Consider the following 24,670-nt stretch of genomic DNA (forward strand, 5'->3'; position numbering starts at 1 on the left):
CTGTTCTGTACTCAGGGGCTACTGTTCTGTACTCAGGGGCTACTGTTCTGTACTCAGGGGATACGGCTCTGGAGCCATAGATACAGGATGTCTTCTGATTCTGTAGTTTCAGAGGAAGGGGGTCACATGGAAGTCACATACTATCACACTACACTGGACGTTGCTTAAGGATGTCACAGGAAGGACACATGAGAAGGTGGAGGATGGAGTCAGATCAACAGCCCACCAGGAGACGACACCTCACATTGCATAACCATTCTGTATTGTATATAAGACTGGGTGAGGGAAAGCATAGAGTCAAACTTCGTGAACTGATGACAGACGTCAATCCTGAAAGGAGACATGCATATTCAGGTGCAAAAGTAAGTCCAACTGTAGTTGAAATGTTAACAATATGAAATATTGTAAGTATGCACATGATTTTTAACCATTTTATCAATAGATTCAGAAGCATATTTGATAAATCCTTTTGATATCTTGACTTGAATTGTAATTATATCTGACATATTGTTTAATACTATAACAATATGTCAATTTACAGTAGATATTTAATGTTTAAAACAGAGAAGGCAAATGTGGACAAGTAATCTTGTAATCTAGTAATCCTGTTTGTATGTTCCATATCAGAAGAACAAATCAAAGAACTTACACATTGCTATTGCCATGTTTATAGCTGGGTGAACAGTGAATCCCTGATTCTGATTCTGGCACCCATTAAGCAGTTATCTTGTCACAAACATTTGGTCACCATTTTCATTCACCTCAAATTTTGAGGGTGCATTAAGTCTGTTTGGTTTTATTAGTAAACTGTCTGTGACAGGAAGCGGACACACTGCACACACTATAAAAGACTGTTCCACATTTAATTACCAATGACGTGAAAGTTTACATGTGTGGGTTCCACCTCCAGTCAGTAGGTGGCGGTAAGGCCCTTTATCTTTCCCAACCGCCGTTCGACTGCAGGGAGAAGAAGGTCATCAGTTCTGTTTCCAGGGCGATGCTGTTGGCGGGTGAATACCGCCAATCAAAAATACAGACTGAGGGAATATCAGACAATACACTTGTGCAGTCTGTGTGGTGAAAGTCAGTAGAGTTTACTAAGTAGTAGTATAATATGGAGGAACTGTTCAGCAGAGTGTTGGCAGTGAATGTGAGGTGCAGTGACAGTGAAGACAGGTAAGATGATGATGCTGAACTCAGAACGCCTGGTCATCAACATGTTAAACACATATTTACCCTGCGCAGCGGCAAATACATCTTTCAAATGTAAACGTTGATTTATTGTATTAGTTCAAGACAAAAGACACGGCGTTCTAACTTTTAAAAGCCATCGTTAGTTAGTTATTTAGCTCGTTTTGTGTACATTAGCAACAATGATCACATTTGTATTTATACTATTCATTATTTTGGCAAGTGTCCTCTGACAGACACAATTTGTTTGTCCTCCAAAATTCTTCTACAATGTTTTATTGTAACGTTACATTTGATGGCTCAGCATTCTCTTCTAAAGTAAACCTTGATTTGAAAGTGTTGTGATTTTAACAGCGAGTTACTTTCTTATGAGCTCCAGTGCTACATGTTCCTGTTGATATGTAACGTTATTTATTGATCACAGCTACATAGAACAAAGCTCAGAATGACTCATAACCATTTAATGATACTCTGCACTTCAACTGCTGAGTTAATGTTAGCTTCACAGACAATGAAGAGTGAGGAAATGAGGCAATGAGGGAAAAAATCACCGTTGAAACCAGTGTAACACTGTGCAATGACAAATATAGACTACAGTTAGTGTGTTACAGTTCCTCTAAAACAACAACAGTGCACCTTGTAAGGTGAGTTAGTATGAACCTGAGATACTCAAGTGAATAAATTAATACAGGTGGCAAACAGGTAACCTGGGGTTTTTAGATGTTGGGATGACAGATTCCTGACCGGGATCTACTATTTTCTATGTTGTTTTTAAATGTACTTCTCTCCCTCTTGTGATTTGGCGCTATATAGATAAAGATTGATTGATTGAAACATCCAATAAGTAGCATTGTCAAATGTATTGTATTATGAAGTGTGCAGAGTAACTCATAATAAGAATTTAAGTAGATAATTACAGGAAAACACTATGGACCACAGAGCCTGTCTGGGAAGCAGGCATGTAAATGATGTCTCCATAGCCATCAGTATTAATCTTCACAGCAATAAAAAAGTCAGGAGCGCCAGAAAAAAACTATTTGATATCAGTTGTGTTTTAATGAGTAATGACATTAGCATAATCAGTTCAAGCACAGGTATAATTGAGATTTTAAATGATTTTGCCGATAATATTTTATATTGGTTATGCTTACACACAGTTTGAAACAGGACTGTTATTTACCAGTTTTAACGGTTTAATTTTACAGGAAAGCAAACATCCGTGTCACCATTGAGCTTCAGCTGACAACAAGTCCAGTGCACAAACGGGTGAGTAGAAGCTTTGAATATACAATTTAAATAGTGGTAGTAGAGTTGTCAGCTAATTAGAAACAGATAGCCACCTCATCACATATTTGAGACATACACTTGTTCCTCTCCTCCTCTAGCTGTCCTTTAACTTTTAATTAAATTTAAAAAATTTGTTTGTTTTTTAATAGGAATTTTTGTTAAGAATGCTCTGATCATATTCATACAGTTACACAGTCCTACCTGGAATGTGCCCAGTAAAATCACAGTGTAATCTGCCAGCCACTGAGCAGTTCCATTGGAGCAGATGGAGTAAGGTGCTCGAGGGCACCCCAGTGGTGATAATGAATGGGGGCAAGTGCTGCTTTTCACTTTCCCCTCCCAGGTTTATGGGGATTGAACCAGCAACTCTCTGGTCACAAGCTCACTACTTGTTAAATAGACTTTTCTTCCTGGGTTCTGTTCCAGAGAGTTGGTTTAACAAACTCAGAGCCTCTGAAACTTCAGACCAAAAGCGTCTGACGCGAAAAAATCGCTTGAATCGCTTATATCCCCGCTTGATCAAAAATATCAATTTTTGGATCATCTCTTCATTCGTGCTTGTGATGTCGGGAGAAACTCACCGCTGATTGGATGTCGCGGAGCGATGCCGCCTGAAAAGTTTAATTTTTCCAACTTACATCAGCCTGACAAAAGTCACTTTCAAACTACATTTAGTCTGCACCACAATCCTGCTCACATAATCTCCAATATGATTTGAAAATATAATAGGACTGTTCTATCAGTGTGACCCATCACATCATAAGAAATGAGATGAATGAATATTCATTGATTGTATGGTTTTCAAGCGCCATACAAAGTTTTTCAAATTTGAATAGTATATTATGTGCAATAAAAGTTTCAGTGCCGAGGAACTGTCCTACCAACATGACCGTTTTATCAAAGTGCTCAGTCAGTTTTATAACAACAACAAAAAACCTCCACAGACAAAAGTAGACATGCATAGATGTTATTCTGAGCTGAGAGTGAAATTAGCTGTGTAATATTTGAATGTGAGGACAGAGATCACTGTATATAACAAAAAGAAGTTATTGATTTTACATAAAAGTGGTGAGGTAGAGCCCAGCTGGAGTCTGCTGAGAAAAAAAGCTTGATAGCCCACAAGGTAGTGGAAGGCTCTAGTGACACAAAGTTTAGCTAACTAGTAAACCTGAGAAGCTAACATTAGTTGCTTCCCCACTTGCCTCAAACTGAAAGGTTGGTTTTGGAGTAAAAAGCACAACAAATACAACATGACACAAAGAAAGCTGTCAAACAACATAATAGGTCATTAAATCCACCCCTACATTTAGATAAGTTGAATTTACCTAGCAGATGTGGTCACCGTTGAAATGCTACATGCATGAATGTTCTTGTTCTCTGAAGAGAAAGGTCATTTGAACGCATGGTTTACAAATGTGTGCACACAGATTATGAATCTGTGATCATGGTTTTTAAACCATGCACTCAGATTTCTAACCTTAGAGTGAACATTATCACATGAATCTTTTTTTTCTCAGCTATTGTTACTAAAAATAGTAATACAAACTAATATCCAACCAGGATTTTAATTTTTGTCTCCTGATGTAAATGAATGTGTTGCAATATAAGTTTTGATATCTACTGTAACCATGGAGTAACAGCTCAGGAAAGAAAAGCTGCCAGTTAGCAGGTGAGGTTCACAGAGTAAGTTCAGTGTTTCCTGTAGGATTTTTTTCAGCAGTGGGGGCAGGCTCTCCGGGGATCCGTGGTGGTGTAAACAAATGACATTTGCCTGCAGATTTTACTTTTACACATTTATTCAGTGGTCCACTGTATGTAAAACTGTTAATGTAATGAAAAATAAATGAATAAAATAAAATAAATAAAACAATAGAAATGAAATAAATAAAAGTAAAAACAATAAATAATCATTTCTCTTTGGGGCCTTGGAATCAGTGGCACAGTTTGCACCCTGCCTCAGAACACTGAATCTTTCTTTGTTTTTTAAAGAAGAGCTGTAAGGCTCTGTTGTAAGGAAACACTGCCAGAGGTGGCCCGCTGATGCTCAGCATCATACATGCTGCAAGGTGGTCGCCCTGCAGCCTGTTTCTCAAGTCAGTCTTCACCTACAAATAGAAACAAAAATTAGATTGTTTCTCTCAATTTACTACACACTCATTTTAAAATTGTTACTAGTTTTTTCCTTTGATATATTATTAATGTCTTACCCTGTTCATTGTTGAAAAATCCCTCTCACAGTTCACACTTTGTTGTGTGCGTAAAGAGAACAACTTTTTTTCTCCCAAAATGATCTCTTTATTTTGCTTGTCAGCAAAAACTGCATTTCACAGTAAACAATTCCAGTATCACTGGTGTACTGAACAATATAACACTTTCCTTTCAAGTTAACAGTTACCAAACAACACTTTCAAATGGTAAACTGCCTCTTATTCCTTGACTACTGGTATACGCTATACAGTATAAAATATGTATAAAACATTACACTGGGTTGGGCGCGATCGGTGTCGGTCCGGTGGGGGGACTGGTCTAAGAAGCTGCAACACACAGCTGTAAGGATGTTGTGCTCTCATACGCGCTGCATTGATAGTCACACAAACACACACACACGTACAGTCACTCACTAGCGCGCACTCTTGCTTGCTCGATCGATCCGGCCGCTATCAATTTACGGGAGACTCCTGCATATATTCAACGGCGAAACCGAAATGAACCCACACCAGAAATTTGAATGAAGCCGGTGCTTCAAAAAAGAGAGAGAGAAATTTGAAGGAGCGGCGGCTATGATGAATGGCTAAATGAATGTAGCGGAAACACTGAAGTTATTGCAGTAACTGATCCAGAAAACCCAGAGTTTCCCTCATCTCAGAGCTAACAAACAAAGCTCAACATGACTAACCTGTTGTTTTTGGTTTATTTTAGGATCTTCTAGTAAGACTTACAGATGATCTAGATCCATATTTTCTCTTTAACCTCTCTATATCAGAGGATGATTTCCAAAGGTAAGCTCATAAAGTATAATGCTCAATGTTTGCACCAAGGTTATCATTAACAGATGATGTTGACTTACCCATATGTTTTCTTTCTCTGTCATTGTTGGTGTAGTTTGAAAGTCCAGCAGGGTCTGCTGATAGACTTTGCATCATTTCCTCAGAAATTTATTGACCTGCTTAATCTGTGCTATTCTGAGCAAGAGTCGGACAATCCAAGGTATGAATACATGTGAACCACCACAAGTCATCACACTATTATCCTTAATAAATTCAGCTTTACACTCTAAGGACACATATAAGTTGTAGGTAAAGGTAGCCCACATGGGGGTCAGACAGAAGCACTTATTGTTATTCTGTCACAAAGCTTGTATCCTAATTCATTTCATACTAGAGTTTAGAGACTGAATAACTGCGACTTTCACACAGATGACCTTCATTTGTTAGAGTGGGTGACTTCCAACTGTGATTAATACAAACATCTTATTAGCTGTCTGGCTGAAACTTGACTGTTTTGTTTAGTGCCCTCATTTTTAGGCAGCAGCAGTCAGCTGTTTTTACAGAGAAAAAGCTAAAGAAAGCCACTGTACACTACCTGCTCAGCACCGAACAGACACAGTTAGCTGTAGACTAGCTGGTGAATATAGTGGAGCATTTAGCAGCTAAAGAGCCAGATATTTCCCTCAGGAGTTGGTAGAGAGTAAAAACAGCTAAAAGAGAGTGAATATTGAACTTATATACAGCAGGTGGACAGAAACACCATTCTAAATTGTTCGGTTGAACTTGTTGGCAAACAGTTGCTTATTTCTTAATCCAGCAATTATGGAACAACATTATCATTCATTTAAATATTGATGATATGGTCTTTGTTCACTACTTGTTTCCATTGCCCCACAATTTCAGCTTTTGCAGGTTTAAAAATACCAGATATTTTGTGTAAGTATTGTGAGGTATAGACAAAATGTGTAACCTTTTGAAATTAGAGTGATGCTGGAATTAGTTGATTTGGATAAATCTTTTGTGGTTTGATGAAAATTCATGGAGGAAATACGACATGTACGTGGATGGTTTTATCAGGTTTTTATTAGGTCTTATATCAAGTTTAATCTTGAATCTGTAAGGCATTAAATCAACACCACACACCGCATGACTGTTTGTATTTGTGTCCACAGGTTTCTCCTGCACTTGTCATGTCAGTCTCCAGTGCTCGAAGGTCCCGCCAGCTTCAGTGTTGTAGAGACAAATGCATTCAAACACTTGAACCACTTGTCTTTGCGGCTTACTCCGGGCTCTGACAAACTTGTTAGAGACTATCTAGCAATGTGCCTGACTTCCTTGAAGGTTGGTTCACTCAGCAAAATTCATCATCATGATACTGCCAAGCCTCTTGAGTAGAGCTGTGAACAGTAAAACTGATTTGAATGCTGTCTGATCAATGGCGGTTAATTGAAACATTAATTGAAACATTTCCAAGACCTTTTCCATCTGATGTTTGTTGAGGTGGTTGACTTTACACACTGTTTGTCTATTACTTGTACATGTCAGCCAGGTGAGTTAAAACAGTTCAGTGAAGTTATACTCTTATATTGTACCACATGTTTAAAGGATATATAAAGAGAACTGATAGATAGATCAGGAGAGGAAATATATTCTCATTGACTATCAAAGGAAATACAAACCATTACATGGATATTTTAAAAACTATTAAGGCTTTATCTGATTACCCTGAACGTAAGTAAAGCATCATCAAAGCATGATTTATGTTCTCAACATAATCTGTATGGCTATAATCAGTTATTCCCCAAGTCAAGACTCTATGGTAATAAGGACGCTTCAATGTTTCAGGCAGAGAAGCAGGCCTTGGAGATGAAGCTTAAGAAAACTGAAGATGATCTGTCCAGGCAGCTGAGTTATGCTCAACAGGTGAGCTTTATTGTTGGACTTACTGCTTAGATTTCAGTCTCACAAGTGTAACAAAAAGTGGTCAGTCTTGGGCTATTAGATCACATCACTGGTCTCACATCTCTGAAACAGCTGAGCCAATCACAGTGGAGCATGACAACAATAGATGAATAAATGGAACAGCGTGTTGTTTGGATGGACCAGCAGCCCAGTGTGAACACACAGCAGCACAAAGCAACAGTCAGGAACATTGAGGCTTTTACAACTTAATTTATGCTTATGGAGGGATTGAAAGTCTGATCATGTCATGCTAATCTCGCTGTTCATGTCTAATCACATGAACAGCAGAATACTGATTTATAACTGATCAGTCAGGACGGCTCTGTAATCTGACGCAGCACTTCTCAAATTATAGGTTGCAGATTTATCAACATATCTGTCCAGCTGCCTTCAGATTCCACAGGAATTTAATGATTCAGTTTTAATTTAATTTTTCAGTTTTGAATAGGGAGTTTAGGGAAATGAGGATTTGTCCCATAACAAATGGAACTGTTTGATCCAAGAATTGTCTGCTTTATCATTTTAGACCATCTGAGATGGTGCTGCAGTCTTTCTATTTGAGAGAATCAGTGCAAGCAGTTTAGAGAAGGAAACAACTATAATTTGGTTAGCAACGTTCTTTAAGTCCTCAAGGACCACCCTGAATTTGTACTTCAAAAAAAGAAAAGAAAAGTTAGGACTTTGGTGATTCCTGTTTTTTCCACAGCGTAAAACATCAAAACATAACAGCTGACAGATCCCCAAGTCAGTCACTTGAAGGAACTCTGCAGTCATGTGAGAAATGTATGAGGTGTCAGTTATATGTTTTTTTGTTTTGTTTTTGTCTTCATACGTATTAAGAAATGACAAACTAGTAACTCATTTCATGCTCAAACATTTTGTATATAATCACATTGTAAAATATATTATACTGAGAATATATACATACATATGTGTATCTTTCTGACAGACTCTGTCTGAGAAGACTAAAGAGTTGGACAAACTGCGTTCAGAGTGGACGAGTCAAAGCAGCTCTCTGTCCAGCCGTCATTCTCAGGAGTTACAATCAGAGAGAGAGAAGGCTGTAGAGGTAAGACTGACAAGACTGTCTAATGCTGCTGTTATTACACTGCCTCTGTTTCATATTACTGCTATGTTATGAGTTATGAGCTCTGCAGCTCTTAAAAAAGTAGTGGATTCCGTGATCTACTGGGGAAGCAATTATTCTTTGGAAACAAAGAATATTTTGATCATCAGCAAAACAAATGAATGGTGGTTATGTTCAAGAGTTATTAGTGATGTTTGTTTGTTTGCCTTTTTTCAAGCTACACTAGAAAAAATGTAACAGTGAACTTTGTTTCAGTTACACAGCAGGCTCCAGCAGCAGAGTGAGCAGCTCCGTCAGGAGCTGGAGAGTGCTCATAAGAGGAGCAGCCAGCAGCTTCAGAGCAGACTGACTGAGCTGGAGGCCTCCTGCAGAGAGCTGACAGAGAGGAAATACAAGAACGAGTCTGTCGTCAGAGACCTGAAAATTAAACTAGTAGGCGCAGAGGAGGTAAGTGCCAGATGAAGAATGAATGTATCCAGATTACTTAGACTTTTAAAATCCTGACACATGTAGGGGAAAATTCACTGATTCAACCAAAAAGAGCAGAGAACTGCTGTGCAATGGGTCAGACCAAACTGCACTACTGAGGTACTATTGACATGCTTAGTTGTGTGTCTGGAACCCTATTTTGTTAATTCTAATATATTTCAGCCTTGTGTTACACTACATGTTGTACACGCACACATACATACACACACTAGTACATTCCAAGTGTTTTTAATACTCGTTTCTCAAAATTTCTCACAATTTCTTCCGATTTGGATCATTATTGTCAGGCATTTAGTATTAACTTTGACACATTTCTTTGAACTTGGTGCTCCTCTGTTGAGTCCAGCTCTGCTCTGGTCTGATTATTTTCCTGCTGTTATGTGTGTAGGAGTGCCAGCGCTCAAAGCAGCAGGTCTTGTCTCTGAGGAGAGAGAACAGCACTCTGGACACAGAGGTCCATGAGAAGGAGCGTTTGGTGAGCCAGCTGCAGATGAGAGTGGCTGTCCTGGAACAGGAGATTAAGGACAAGGATCAGCTCATGTGCCGGACAAAAGAGGTCCTGGAAGCCACTCAGCTGCAGAAGGTAAAGACAAACTGAACAATGTAGAAGCACTTCAACTCTTATATCCAGACATAATACCTCATTGACTAACACAAACTAAGAGCACAGATCATTCATCAGCAGATGTATACGGGTCAGTGACAAATAAGGGTTGGCATGATGAAAAATTCAAAAATATCTAAAAAAAATAGTTTTAAAAGCAGCATCGGATTTATTAATATGTATATTTTGTGTTTTTGTTGGTTTTATGTCATTTGAAATAACATTTGTACCATTTCTATTACCAAAAGTAAGACTGAAGGCTCCTGAACCTAAAAAATCAAATGAAAAGTAAAATAATTCCTTTATTTAAATTTGAATGCGTTTTGTCAATATTGAGCAGGACATATGATGTTATTGTATTATTAAGATGTCAGGTGGTTCAGAAATGATTATATTATATTATAAAGAGGTCAGGTGGTTCAGATGATGATGTTATTATATTATAAAGAGGTCAGGTGATTCAGAGATGATGTTATTATATTATAAAGAGGTCAGGTGGTTCAGAAATGATGTTATTATATTATAAAGAGGTCAGGTGGTTCAGAGATGATGTTATTATATTATAAAGAGGTCAGGTGGTTCAGAGATGATGTTATTATATTATAAAGAGGTCAGGTGGTTCAGAAATGATGTTATTATATTATAAAGAGGTCAGGTGGTTCAGAGATGATGTTATTATATTATAAAGAGGTCAGGTGGTTCAGAGATGATGTTATTATATTATAAAGAGGTCAGGTGGTTCAGAGATGATGTTATTATATTATAAAGAGGTCAGGTGGTTCAGAGATGATGTTATTATATTATAAAGAGGTCAGGTGATTCAGAGATGATGTTATTATATTATAAAGAGGTCAGGTGGTTCAGAGATTATGTTATTATATTATAAAGAGGTCAGGTGATTCAGAGATGATGTTATTATATTATAAAGAGGTCAGGTGGTTCAGAGATTGTTATTACACCACGTTCCAAATTATTATGCAAATGATATTTTTCTCAGATTTTCCTAAATAGTCAATGCAAATGACAGTCAGTATAATTTTCAAGTCATCAACCGTTAGAGTATAATTCGAATTTTGATATTGTTATCCCAATGATAACAGTATTTTTTTCAAAAATAAAAAACTCAAAATGCACTGTTCCAAATGATTATGCACAACACAGTTTCAAAACATTTTATAGGTTGTAAAGAACTGAAAATGGTCATTTGTTGAATTTGCAGCATTAGGAGGTCATATTTACTGAAATCTAAATATATTTCAATCAAAAACATCTTAACAGGCCAAGTTACATGTTAACATAGGACCCCTTCTTTGATATCACCTTCACAATTCTTGCATCCATTGAACTTGTGAGTTTCTGGACAGTTTCTACTGAAATGTCTTTGCAGGATGTCAGAATAGCCTCCCAGAGCTGCTGTTTTGATGTGAACTGCCTCCCACCCTCATAGATCTTTTGTTTGAGGATGCTCCAAAGGTTCTCAATAGGGTTGAGGTCTGGGGAGGATGGGGGCCACACCATGAGTTTCTCTCCTTTTATGACCATAGCAGCCAATGACACAGAGGTATTCTTTGCAGCATGAGATGGTGCGTTGTTATGCATGAAGATGATTTTGCTACGGAAAGCACGGTGATTCTTTTTGTACCATGGAAGAAAGTGGTCAGTCAGAAACTCTATATACTTTGCCGAGGTCATTTTCACACCTTCAGGGACCCTAAAGGGGCCTACCAGCACTCTCCCCATGATTCTGGCCCAAAACATGACTCCCCCACCTCCTTGTTGACGTCGCAGCCTTGTTGGGACATGATGGCCATTCACCAACCATCCACTACTCCATCCATCTGGACCATCCAGGGTTGCACGGCACTCATCAGTAAACAAGACTGTTTGAAAATTAGTCTTCATGTATTTCTGGGCCCACTGCAACCATTTCTGCTTGTGAGCATTGGTTAAGGGTGGCTGAATAGTAGGTTTATGCACAACTGCAAGCCTCTGGAGGATCCTACACCATGAGATTCACGGGACTCCAGAGGCACCAGCAGCTTCAAATACCTGTTTGCTGCTTTGTAATGGCATTTTAGCAGCTGCTCTCTTTCTTCTCTCCGATGAATTTGTCTGGCAGAAATCTTCCTCATTATGCCTTTATCTGCACAAACCCGTCTGTGCTCTGAATCAGCCACAAACCTCTTCACAGTACGATGATCACGCTTAAGTTGTCGTGAAATATCTAATGTTTTCATACCTTTTCCAAGGCATTGCACTATTTGACGCTTTTCGGCAGCAGAGAAATCCTCTTTCTTTCCCATACTGCTTGAAACCTGTACTCTGCTTAATAATGTGGAACGTCCTTAAGTAGTTTTCCTTTAATTGGGCTCACCTGGCAAACTAATTATCACAGGTGTCTGAGATTGATTTCAGTGATCCAAAGAGCCCTGAGACACAATACCATGCATGAGTTTACACAGAGCTATCATGACGCTTTACTCTCACACGCGCTGCATTAATAGTCGCACACACACATACACAGTGACACAGTCACTCTCTAGCGCGCCCTCTTGCTTGCACGCTCCAGATTCTGGGAGATTGGATCTCATTTGCGGGCGTAAAGGAGCCGCTGTCAATATGCGGGAGCGTTGGGATGTCTGACTTTGTAGTAAAAACACACGCAAACACTGATTTTGCACGGGCACTGCACTAGTATGATAAAAAGAGGGACTCGAAATCATGGCAAACCTTGGTTCACCACTGGTTTAAAAAAAACAAATTATACATAAAATTCTTATCAAACCCATCACAAAAGAATGACTTTGCTCAGAAGTTTAAGGAATCTGCTAGTAATATAACATCCATTTGGAAAATCATCAATCAATTATTAAATAAAACGAAAGCAACATCTGCACTCCCATCACATTATTTGAGTGACAGGAGAATAATAAACAATCCATATGATATATCATGTGGTGTTAATCACTTTTTTGTTAATGTGGGTGTTTCTCTCTCAAGTAGAATCAAGAATACAGCTGGAAGTCCACTTGACTATATGCATAGTTATTATCCCTCTGTATTGCAATTTGATCCGGTACGGGAAATAATAGCTGATCTCAATAATTCTGCAGCAGGTCATGATGAAATAAGTGCATCACTGCTTAAGGAGGTTAGTTCTCATATTGTACAACCACTCACATACATCTGTGGAAAATCTATGGAAAACGGAGTTGTTCCTAAAAGTATGAAAGTTGCTAAAATTATTCCTTTTTTTAAATCTGGGGATCCTAGTAGCTTCACAAACTACCGTCCAATATCAATTCTGCCCTGTTTTTCAAAGGTTTTAGAGAAACTGGTCTACAAGCGTATATTAGTACATTTAGATGCACAAAATATAAATAAACTTGTTGACAAAATATATACAGCTATGAATAACAATGAATTTGCTCTTGGTAACTTTTTAGATTTGTCTAAGGCCTTTGATACAGTCAATCATGAAATTTTAATCACAAACCTGAAGCACTATGGTTTTCATGAACACACTTTGAAAAGGTTGTGCAGCTGTGTATATGATGGAGAACAATATGTATTTGCGAATGGTTCAGTATCAGGTAGGACTAAAATAATATGTGGAGTCCCTCAAGGTTCTATTCTGGGACCGTTGCTGTTCCTCATATATATTAATGATCTTCCTGCTGTATCTTCCACCTTACTTACCATACTTTTTGCTGATGACACCAATGTGATCTTAACAAATAAAAATCTTAATTCCCTTATCTCCGATGGTAACAGTGGAATGGAACAAATTTCAAAATCAATTCAATCTAATAAATTATCTCTAAATATAAAAAAGTCTAATTTTATTGTATTTGCTAATAAAAACATGAAACTAAAATTATAATCAATGGAACAGAAATTTCCCAGGTTACTTCAACACAATTTTGGGAGTCCTGGTTGATGAGAGACTAAGCTGGAAAGAGCACATCAACCTGGTATGTGGTAAAGTTACCAGATCGCTTGGTGTCATCAGGAATATTTTTTTGACCTGGTTAATCAGAACTGTCTACTTACTTTATATTATAGCTTGATTTATCCACACCTCATATACTGCAACATTGTTTGGGCCAGTACATCCAACCTCCATAGTATTTATCTAGTTCAGAAAAGATTTGTTAGAACTGCCACATTTTCAAAATGACTAGATCCTTCTGCTCCCCTTTTCCAAAAACTCAATATATTGACAATTTTTCAGATCAATATACCAAATATGCATTTTTATCTTTAGGTACATGTCAATCAATCAATCTTTATTTGTATAGCGCCAAATCACAACAAAGTCATCTCAAGGCACTTTACACATAGAGCAGGTCTAAACTGTACTCTTCAGGTTTACACATGTATATCCCAAATTCTATCCCTAAACCTTTCAGTGAATATTTCCAAGTCAACTCACAATTACATAAGTACAATACTAGACAATTGACAAGACTTCACCCTCCTCAGTATCGTACTACCCTTGGTCAATTTCAGTAAAATACAGGGGTACAATACTTTGGAACAATCAGTTCAATAGTACCATACAGTTCTCCTCTATTAACACATACAAGAGCAGTTTAAGGGCTGCTCTGGTTTCCCAGGTCACTAAGTAGTACACACACCCATACACAGGTGTGTGTGTTCACACACACGTACACACACTTTTACACTCTTTTTTTAGTTTTATCTTTTTCCTATTATTATAATTTGCTTTATTTTTATTTATTTTATACCTTGAACTTTTCTTTGTTGTTATTTCTTTATCTTTTGCGTATTGTCTTATTATTGTGTAAAATAAAAAAAATGAAAATTAAATGAACATCACATCTGGATTGTTTGGAAAAGGGCATAAATTAAAATAGCAGGAAAGCTATACATTAACCTCAGACTTATTATTTTAGTATGTTCTCTAATTCTGTTGTATATTTTTAACCTGTATGTTTTTAATTTGTAGGAATCAGTGGAAGAAAATGCTGACAGTAAAGAACTCCAGATTAGAAAACTTGAAGCAACAGTGAAGTCACTGTCTGAGGAGCTGATAAAGGTTTGTTTATCTTATAGCTTCATTTCATAACTGAACAATTCAGGAAAAACTGAAATATAAGCATCGGGCCACATTATGTCCGACCTCAGGCCTTTTAGTCATTGAGTAACTGTTAGCTGTTACACATCAATCCATGTGTCCATACAAACCTACCAAGTTTATATTATTCTGTATTGGCCAAACATGTTGAAAAAGAAAGCAATCCATACTTAAAATGTATTTTGTAGACAAGAGAAAATGTGAATTTTTGTAAAAGTGAAAGTGTTTGAGAAGTGCTATATAAAGTTATTTTTATCATTATTATTATTATTAGTAGTAGTAGTAGTAGTATAAGTAGTAGTAGTATTATTATAACTTTACCTGAACTGAACCTGCATGAATATGGTCCAGTCTGCTTTCTTACCTCCCTTTATTTTTCTTTATCCAGGCTAATGGTATCATTAAGAAACTGCAGTTGGAGGTCCGAGGCCTAGTTGGAAAAATTAAGGTGAAAAACACAGTGACTGTGTCGCAGGAAAAGGTCCTCCAGGAAACATCAGATAAACTTCGGAATGTTGAAAAGGATCTACAGCGAGCCCAGCAGCAGCTCATCATTAAAGATGAGCAGGTATGTTTTCAAATCATGAAAACTGCAGACACACTGCATTAAGCTTTCTTTAGGCCTTTCTTAAACTGGACTCGTTAAGTGGCATCCATCACTGTTCCAGTTCAAAGTCTGCATTTAACCAAACTAAATGTGTGGGTAGGAGTGCTTCTTGGACTCAAAATGAGTTTTTTTGAGGTTCCTCTTTGGATAGGGATAAATGAAATACAAAAAATACAAAAAAATACCAAAACTCTCTTTTAAAACATTTTAAATGCCTTAATTGTCATTACATGGTCAGATTCAAAAAGAAACCTCATCACACATTTCGGCATCAAGCCATCGTTAAGAAGTCAAACTGATCTCATGAAACACCTGGGCTCTTTTCCAGTGGTGTTCCATTAATTGGAATCTCCCACTTGTATGTGGCCTAGAGGATGGTGTAGACATATACACACTCCAGCAGACAGCAGCATTTTGGCTCACAATATCCATCAAAGCTGAATTAAAGAGGAACAATGTGAATGCAAACAATGGCCGTGATTAAATGGTTAATAGACTGTGGATGTGTGGCTGAACTAGGAGTAGTAAAGTATCCCAGCATGCATTTCACATCCCTTATGATGTTACATACTATCAAACACAACTTTAAAATGTTTGTACTACAACTATGAGAATGTAATGACTTAGATGTTTAATATAGGGTTGATTTAACTAAATCATTTCTAATTGAAAATATATTACAGTTTTCAGAAATGGAGAGATGCTTCTCTCGCCTATCCTTCCTCTCTCTCCTCTCTACCCCAACCGGTCGAGGCAGATGTTCTCCCACTTTGAGCCTGGTTCTGCCTGAGGTTTCTTCCTGTTAAAAGGGAGTTTTTTCTGCCATTGTCACCAAGTGCTTGCTCATGTGGGAATGTTGGGTCTCTTTAAAATTAAACCTGAAGAGTACGGTTTAGACCTGTGTAAAGTCCCTTGAGATGACTTTATTGTGATTTGGCGCTATACAAATAAAGATTGATTGATTGATTGATTGATTGATTGATTGATTGAGAGACCTGCTAACAACCAAGGTCACCCAAGAGGGGTTCTCATGAGCTACAGCCCTGTCTAAGTCGTATACTTCCTTTTGGAAAATTAATGTCAAACTATTATTATTGTTACTGTTCACCTATTATTGTTGATGGTAGATTGGTTTGTGTGAAGGTAAAGTGCAGGTTGATGTTCTCATGCACAGTTACAGTTGTAAAGTAGCACTGCCTCTGTGGACTTTTAGCTCTTATATACATACAGATCTCACCACACATCAGCAAAAAAAAAATCCATAAATGACAAAAGCAAAGGCACTGTGCTTACTGTGAGTTGTAAATGTACACAAGTTAAGATAACAGTTGTAAGGTGTTATAGACTCCACTTCCAGCTGGTAAAAATATATGATCTGTATCTGGATACATTATCTGAATAATAATGTTGTTGCATTTACACCTGGTATTAAAAAGCATTTTCATTTTCTCAATTGTGTCCACATTGTGAATGGGTCTCAATATGCAAACTAGGTAGGCAGAGCTGGTGGACATGTTGACTCTTAGGTAAGGGGAAGCAATGCCACTGATGGGTGTCATTCATTTTTTGCATGGGAAGACTTTTAGCTGCTGCTACTACTCACACTTTTGTAGGGCTTCCTTTATCTGGCAGGAAATGGCGCAGCTAGGTGACCTTTCATCTTGCTGAGTAGATGTTTATCTTCTGTGGTCACTGTGCACAAATTCCATTTGCATTCATTGAGATCTGATCACAGTGTGAGTCTGACCACCTCATAATGTGGTCTTGCTGATCCAATCACATTGCAATCCCGATGTGCATTTACATCTTGCATTAGCATACAATTTTCCTTATCCAGATAATATATCGATTTTATTTATACAGAGCCAAATCACAACACATAGTTATCTCAAGGCACTCTTCACACTGAGCACACTGACTGTACTCTTTAATGTAATTTAAAAAGACCCAACATTCCCTCATGAGCAGCACTTGGTGACAGCAGCAAGATCTCAATCAGAACCACATTCTAAGTGGGTGACCATTTGTTGGGTTGTGAGTATCCAGATACAGATCACATGTTAATACCAGGTGTAAATGGGCCTATGCTATTCACTTTAGAAATGGTAAAGGTGTTGTATTAAAACATTTAAAAAAATGTATTCTCTTCACATTTTTGCATTTGTAATTCCAGTTCCTCCAATGTGAGGATTATTTTCTTTGAAAATGTAATACCTTTTGTCATTTTTGTCCTCATATTGACTCAAAGTCCAACAGAAATTAAATTGCATGTTTTTACTCTATTAGAGCATACATAGTGTATGTGCTTTGTGAATCACTTGTATGGAGCCAAGACACTGCCATGACATGGATGAGATGCAAAAGTGCTTTGGAGAAAAATGCCATTTAGACAGAAGGTAGCATTATGAATGTAAAAAAATATAAATGTATCCCTTTTGATTTCTCATTTTTCCTCAGAGAACACAGGACAAGTGTATGGAGCCAAGACACTGCCATGATGCGAAACTGAAAGAAAAAACTTTGAAAGTTTGAAACTCCATGTTTGAATGCGTACAAAAGATTTGAAACTTTGGAACTAAGTTTTGAAGGTGTATATAGTGTTTTGAAAGGCTGAAAAAAAATTCAAATCTCTGAAAACATTATTTTGTATTTGAATTTTCATTTCAAATCTCTGCAACTTTTCTTTGTTTTTTTCTTTTCCTTCTTCACAACTACAGCACTGTTTTTACAGTGTTTCAACCACACATTTTCAGAGTTTCAAATTTGGCACTGTTCTCCCACAGTATAATTTTGTATACCTTGTATATGGTGTTCTGAAAAAAAGATTAGAAACTCCGAAAAAAATCTGAAACTCTGAAAAACAGATCTGAAACTCTGAAAAACAGATCTGAAACTAAGTTTTGAAACTCCATAAAAAGATTTGAAACTGAAAAGTGGAGGCGGGATTTGGTGTCAACCTTTTCAGCCTATTGTTTGCTGAAGTAAACTTACACGAAATTGACAGACTAAAGGCTGATTTAGGCTTCTGCGTCGGAACGACTGCGTAGCTACGGCCTACCTACGCAGAGCTCTCTGCGTCGACGTGGACCCCTACGCCGTCGCCTGACGTGCACCTCCCCAGAAATGTAACTACGCGTCGAGGCAACGCAGACCGCAAGGGCTGTGATTGGTTTGCTTGGTAGCAACGTATTTCCGGTATTGTGAACTTCCGGTCGCCTGCCTATACCCCACCATTGGATCAGGGAGGTTTAGGCTTCTTCTACATAGAAACATAGAAAAGGCTCATTCTCATTTTTTACATGACTAAAATCCCTTTTATCCATAATTTCTCACAACGGTTGATACAGTTGTCCTCGGGACCATCCTGACTGTTCACTCACTCAGTATCAAGCATATTTACTGTATCATGTCATCCATTGCCAGAAATTAGTATGAAAGCATCAGGCCTTTTCATGAGAAAATATTAGCATTTTAGTTCAATAGCTTCTAGACTATGTGGCCTAATTTCTGAAAATCAGCTTCACATTGGCATGTCTGTTTTTCTGCCTTGGAATAACCAACGTTGTATTTTGAAAACCGGAAGTTTGCTCGCTCTGTATCAGTGGACTACGTGCATTTGCCATACATTCTGTAATACGGGCGCACTTGAAATGTTGGTGCGGCTGGTTTGACCCATGCGGGGAGTTCCGGTCCTCTGAAATGAGGCCAACGCGGAAGTAATTAAAACTGCATTCTATCAAAAGGCCACTAGGGGGCGACCGTTTTGGTGTCAAAAGGACTTCCGTCTCTATACAAGTCAATGGAGAATTCACCAACTTCTTACTTGATTTCTAACCTCAGTAAACGTTTTCAAAATGTGTTTATGGTCTCAATCGCTAGTTTAAAGCCTTCTTCAATGCAGTATGATGTTCATTGTGAAATTTTGGCCTCCCTGATTTTATATTTGACAATAAAGCATTGGGGCGTGGCTACGTCATGATTGACAGGTTGATTGATTCACAGGTTCAGGAGCGTGGACAGATAGACGGCAGGAAATAGCCGTGAACTTGTTTCACACCTACAGTTTTCTCCGGAGTTTTGTGGTTATAGTTAGTTGTAACAGCTAACTTGATAAGCATCATCAGGTTGCTGGTGTAGACTGTGGTAGATCCAGCCCTCGCAACCTCCCCCGCTCCGTCCTCTTGCTCCTCCTGATGCCCATATAAGTAGAATCCGTGTTTTTATTTTTCACGGCATGCACCGGAAATTTTCAAGACGGCGCTGCACAGATCCGAAACTATTGGCTTCCGAGCAGCAGTCCACAAACCAACCGTCCATTTCTTATATACAGTCTATGGTTTGACCACGAAAAGACGAACGACGGCTCACTTGACCGCAGTCATAGTAGCATGCTATTCTTCTCATCCGACTTGTTTTTGTTCTTGTCTCCTTCTTCTGTCGCTTTACTGGCATGCTCTCCTACTCATCAACAGCGTTGGTGGAGCAGTCTGTCAATCTCGTGTGGTCCGACATGTCATTGGACTATAAGCTTCTATATACTTCAGCAACCAATAGGCTAAAAAGGTTGACACCAAATCCCGCCTCCACTTTTCAGAGTTTCAAATCTTTTTTACGGAGTTTCCAAACTTATGGCGCTTTTCCACTATACAGTTCTAGTGCTACTCGGCTCGACTCGACTCGGTACGGTTCCAGGACAGACCTTTTCCATTACAAAAAAGTACCTACTCAACGTGGGCGGGGTCGTCATAGCACGACTGCAACTGCCGTGACTGCGTTTTATACGTGACACAAAACACATAAACAATGGAGGACATGGAGGCAGTGGTGTACTTGCTGCTGTATGAGGCTTTCTGTCTCACACAAAGCAAGAAAATTGAGCCGTATGGCTGTAACTATGGTTGTAACGCTGTTGCCGGTATTTAAAAATGCCGGGTTTGATTCTTGTGTGGGACGGCTCATTGTCGCTACCTGATGTGAGTCGCTACCCGATGTGAGTCACACATGCGCAGTAGCGTCCGCCATCATCGGCCATCTTGGACAGCTACTTACGGCAACACCACTTGGACAAACTACTGTTATATGTTAGATAGATGTATTTCATACACGTTTCAGCAGTTGGATGCGAGTCCGCACAAAGTGTAGAAACAATAGAAGTTCAACACAAGTTTGTACATCTGTATGTAACCGGGGAAGTATTAATACATGAGCGCGTTTTTCATGCATTTGCAATGTCGCTACCCAATGTGAGTCACGCATGCGCAGTGTTCATTCGTTTTTTTTAATATAAACTTTATTGATATATCCTGATCAGTTAGCGGCTGATGTGACTGGGACTTTTTTCTTTTTACTTAGACTCTATTTATTTTTTTTAAAGCCCTTAAAGGAAGTATTTATGATTATTAATGTGAAAAATACACAGACACACAAACTTTCCTCGGGTCTCGTGTGTAATGACTGACAGCTCTACACTCCCTCTGCTGGAGCCCTGCAGTTACTACACAACACGACTGCTGCTGTTAGATTAACATTATACACATAAAACATGAGGAAACACAGAAATAACTCTTCTCACAGTGCTGCAGCTGACAAAACAATATTTAAAATACAAGATCAACTATAACCTTAGAGATGTAAAAAGCACCCAAAAGTTCATATTTCTCATGAATCGCGATTGAGTCGGGTGAATAATGTGTTTTTTCCCAGCGGAGTTGCCGTACATAACTGTCAAAGACGACGGATGCTAGAGCGCATGTGTGACTCACATCGGGTAGCGACTCACATCGGGTAGTGACACTCATGACTCTTACAGAGAGTCATGAGAAAGTTTTTTCTTTCAGTTTCGCATCATGGCAGTGTCTTGGCTCCATACACTTGTCCTGTGTTCTCTGAGGAAAAATGAGAAATCAAAAGGGATACATTTATATCTGACCAATCAGTGGCCGGCAGTCTGTTGACGTCACACTTAGTATCGGCTCGGCTCGCTTGGAACCTCACCAGAGCAGGTACTAAAAAAGTACCAGGTACCAGGTACTTTCCCTAGTGGAAACGCAAAAAAAAACGAGTCGAGTCGTGCTGGAACTCTAGTGGAAAAGCGCCATTTGTGTCAGAGTTTCAGATCTGTTTTTCAGAGTTTCAAATATTTTTTTCAGACTTTCAGATATTTTTTTCAGTTTCAAAACTTCTTTCAGAGTTTCTAATCTTTTTTTCAGAGATTTTTTCAGGTCACCATTTACAAGGTTTCAAAACTGGATAACAAAATTATACTGTGGGAGAACAGTGCCAAATTTGAAAATCTGAAAATGTGTGGTTGAAACACTGTAAAAACAGTGCTGTAGTTGTGAAGAAGGAAAAGAAAAAAACAAAGAAAAGTTGCAGAGATTTGAAATGAAAATTCAAATACAAAATCATGTTTTCAGAGATTTGAATTTTTTTTTTACCTATCAAAACACTATATACACCTTCAAAACTTAGTTCCAAAGTTTCAAATCTTTTGTACGCATTCAAACACGGAGTTTCAAGTTTTTTCTTTCAGTTTCGCATCATGGCAGTGTCTTGGCTCCATACACTTGTCCTGTGTTCTCTGAGGAAAAATGAGAAATCAAAAGGGATACATTTGTATTTTTTACATTCATGATGCTACCTCCTGTCTAAATGGCATTTTTCTCCAAAGCACTTTTGCATCTCATCCATCCATTCTTACACACAAACACTGCATGCACCGATGCATGGTGATAGCTTGGCCAGCAAAATAAATGATTTGATATGAAGTTAATGACAATGTTATTTATACGTTACAGGTTTCAAAACTGAAGGAGCAGTTGGAGACAACGGTACAGAAGCTAAATGAAAGCAGAGAGGTGTTAAAAACAAATGAGAATGGTGAGGAAGCTTATCTCACTTATTTCAATGACTGTAGTTCCATTAGAGGCCCTCTAGAGACTACTGCTCACATCCTCACAACTGGAATTTTTGCAAAAAATGTGCCAATACTACTTTACTACTACATCCATCTTCCTACACTGTAGAAATATTATGATCAAAGTGCCTTGTCAGTTTTTTCGAATGTTCTCTCATCTGCTATTATATTTGTATTTTATTGTAGTCATAAGTTGGCTCAACAAGCAGCTAAATGAAAAGCAGATGCCCAGAAAGCCTCAGTCTCCTGAACGTTTGGAGAATCCTTCAGTTTTATCTACAGTGACAGGACTGAGGGTAAGAGAGCCCTCCTTGCTGTGCTTCCATCCATATTAACACAAACTCAATCATTAACTCTTTGTTGACTTTATCCTTCCAACTTATGTACTATTGTAAATATGATTAGTATGATTATAAAATTAGACTCTTCATCAAGTATAGAATACAACTCAAAAGTAAGATATTGCATATCATTTTACACCTTTCACCAACTATTTACAGTGCTGGCTAAAGCTGTCAGTGTGTTGTCTTTTTTCCAGGCACAATTTTATCCTCAGACAGGCAGACCTGCTGTGACCCCTGTAGAAGCTGCTGATGTCACTGCTGCTGATCAACGAGTAGTGCAGCCAGTCAACAGACACACGTCAGTTTGAATGATTGCTTTTGCCCCATGACTGTATACCTTCTTTCCACATTATATACTGAAGAAACATATTGAGTCTAAAGTCGACTTAGCATCTGAATCTCTTTACATTATGATAAAATATTTGTTTTCCTTTTCAACACATCTGTCTATTCTGTAGGGGGATTTCATTTCATTCCAGTACTGTCAGGCTGTAAGAAAAATGACAGAAAGATACATTCATTTATTTTCACAGTTTTTTCAGTAGTGGTACAAATCATGCTCATGTGTTTTCCTCTTGTCCTCAGTGGAGACTCTGCAGTTCTGGATTCAAAGTACTTTGAAAGGAGAGACGATAGCATCCCAATCTATGGTCTGTCATCCAATCTTCTTCACAGAGGTACAATTACATTGACTGAAAGCTTCAAAATATTCAGCATGAATAGTAAATACCATTTTCATTTGACCACTTCAGCAGATGATGTCTTTGCTACAGTGTGAGCATAGACCAGGCTGTTTACTACCGCTCAAAAATTGTAAAACACCATTTTTCCATTTTTTTGTCCAGTTTTTATTAAATTTAAGCGGTTCAAGTGCAGTGAATCATTTTAAAATCTACAGAGGTAAGCTGTAAACTGTCAGAAGTTAAAAGGAAAAACTGAAAAAGTGCGTTGCTCTCCAACAGTCTATATCATATCTACCTGCTGGAATCTTCAGACAAAAATGATGGGTCATTTGAGTTTTCAAGGCAGCTACCACGTAGGTTAGCCTGATTTGAGTGAAACTTATGATACACTACTAAGAATATGTATATAACAATGTCCAACTTAACTATAGGTCTATTCATATTGTCTCTGCTGTATTTTAAATAACTGATCCCATACATAACGTTCAAAGAAAAAGGGAATAGCAGTTTTCTAAATAAGTTGAAATTAAACAGAAACACAAATTAAACTCCTTTAAAACAAACAAAAAGTAACCTCTGAAATAATATTAAATTACCTTTTAAAGAAATTAGTAAATCAATTTATAACTTAAACATATGTACATCTTAATTGGCTCTCACAGAAATATTACACAAATGCAACAACACAAAAGTTAAATTCTATCAGATTTCCGAGGCCTATTTCTCACTTTACTATGATCACTCACTCAGATCAAACTTTTTAAACAGACTCAAAGCATCATTGAGCAGACTGTAAGCAAACAGAGCAAAGGTACATAAGCTCTTCAGTATTATTTAGATCTGGTTCGCCAATTATTGTAATTACTTATTTAACTATATAAGCTAATTTACTTAGTTTTGATTCTTTTGGTATGATTTTTTTGCTTTTATCTTAAGGAACTAAATTACTTTAACCCTTCAATGTTTCTTTATCAGGGCTACATATGTAAAATTTCCGATTTATATCATTTTGGGGATCAAGTAATGTATAAACATTAATAGTTTTTCTGCACCAATGGAAGTAAATGAGGCCTTTTGTGAAAAAAGATTTACATTTACACAGTCCTAACTTACCCAACGATACAGCGCACCGCTTTGAACTGAACTTTGGTTGGAGGCCCTGTTTCTATTTACCTGCTGCTGCTCGCCTTGAAAGCACATCATGGACAATGAACAGCTGTTTATTTTCGTTAAAATGAGGATTTATATCTATGATACCTGCTCATGTCACTTCAAAAATGTAAGTAAGGTAGCAGACACCTGAAGGGAGATGGATGTTTTTGTCCAGTAAAGAAATATTACAATATAAAATGTATGTTTTCTATTTAAAAAATACAAACATAGGGCAGCAAGTACTCTCCCATCTCTTTACT

General features: G+C 37.9%; 1 protein-coding gene across 1 annotated transcript; it reads left to right on the forward strand.

Moving 5' to 3' along the window:
- The first annotated feature begins 1,076 nt into the window (after positions 1-1,076).
- Positions 1,077-23,353, forward strand: sass6 (SAS-6 centriolar assembly protein). Its single transcript, XM_062424139.1, has 15 exons — positions 1,077-1,176; positions 2,397-2,457; positions 5,398-5,477; positions 5,581-5,685; positions 6,638-6,806; positions 7,311-7,388; positions 8,377-8,496; positions 8,770-8,961; positions 9,392-9,586; positions 14,580-14,669; positions 15,097-15,276; positions 22,113-22,194; positions 22,418-22,527; positions 22,770-22,873; positions 23,161-23,353. The coding sequence occupies exons 1-15, from the start codon at positions 1,115-1,117 to the stop codon at positions 23,351-23,353; spliced, it is 1,821 nt and encodes a 606-aa protein (XP_062280123.1). The 5' UTR covers positions 1,077-1,114.
- The last annotated feature ends 1,317 nt before the right edge of the window (positions 23,354-24,670 follow it).

The sequence above is a fragment of the Scomber scombrus genome, chromosome 8 (assembly GCF_963691925.1).
Source record: "Scomber scombrus chromosome 8, fScoSco1.1, whole genome shotgun sequence".
Taxonomy (NCBI): Eukaryota; Metazoa; Chordata; class Actinopteri; order Scombriformes; family Scombridae; genus Scomber; species Scomber scombrus.

Bases quoted from the DNA above. Each gene is read 5' to 3' on its own strand.
- sass6 (XM_062424139.1), top strand. From the start codon at position 1,115: ATGGAGGAACTGTTCAGCAGAGTGTTGGCAGTGAATGTGAGGTGCAGT. The intron at 6,807-7,310 runs GTTGGTTCACTC...TCAATGTTTCAG, and splicing joins TGTGCCTGACTTCCTTGAAG to GCAGAGAAGCAGGCCTTGGA. The intron at 22,195-22,417 runs GTGAGGAAGCTT...ATTTTATTGTAG, and splicing joins GTTAAAAACAAATGAGAATG to TCATAAGTTGGCTCAACAAG.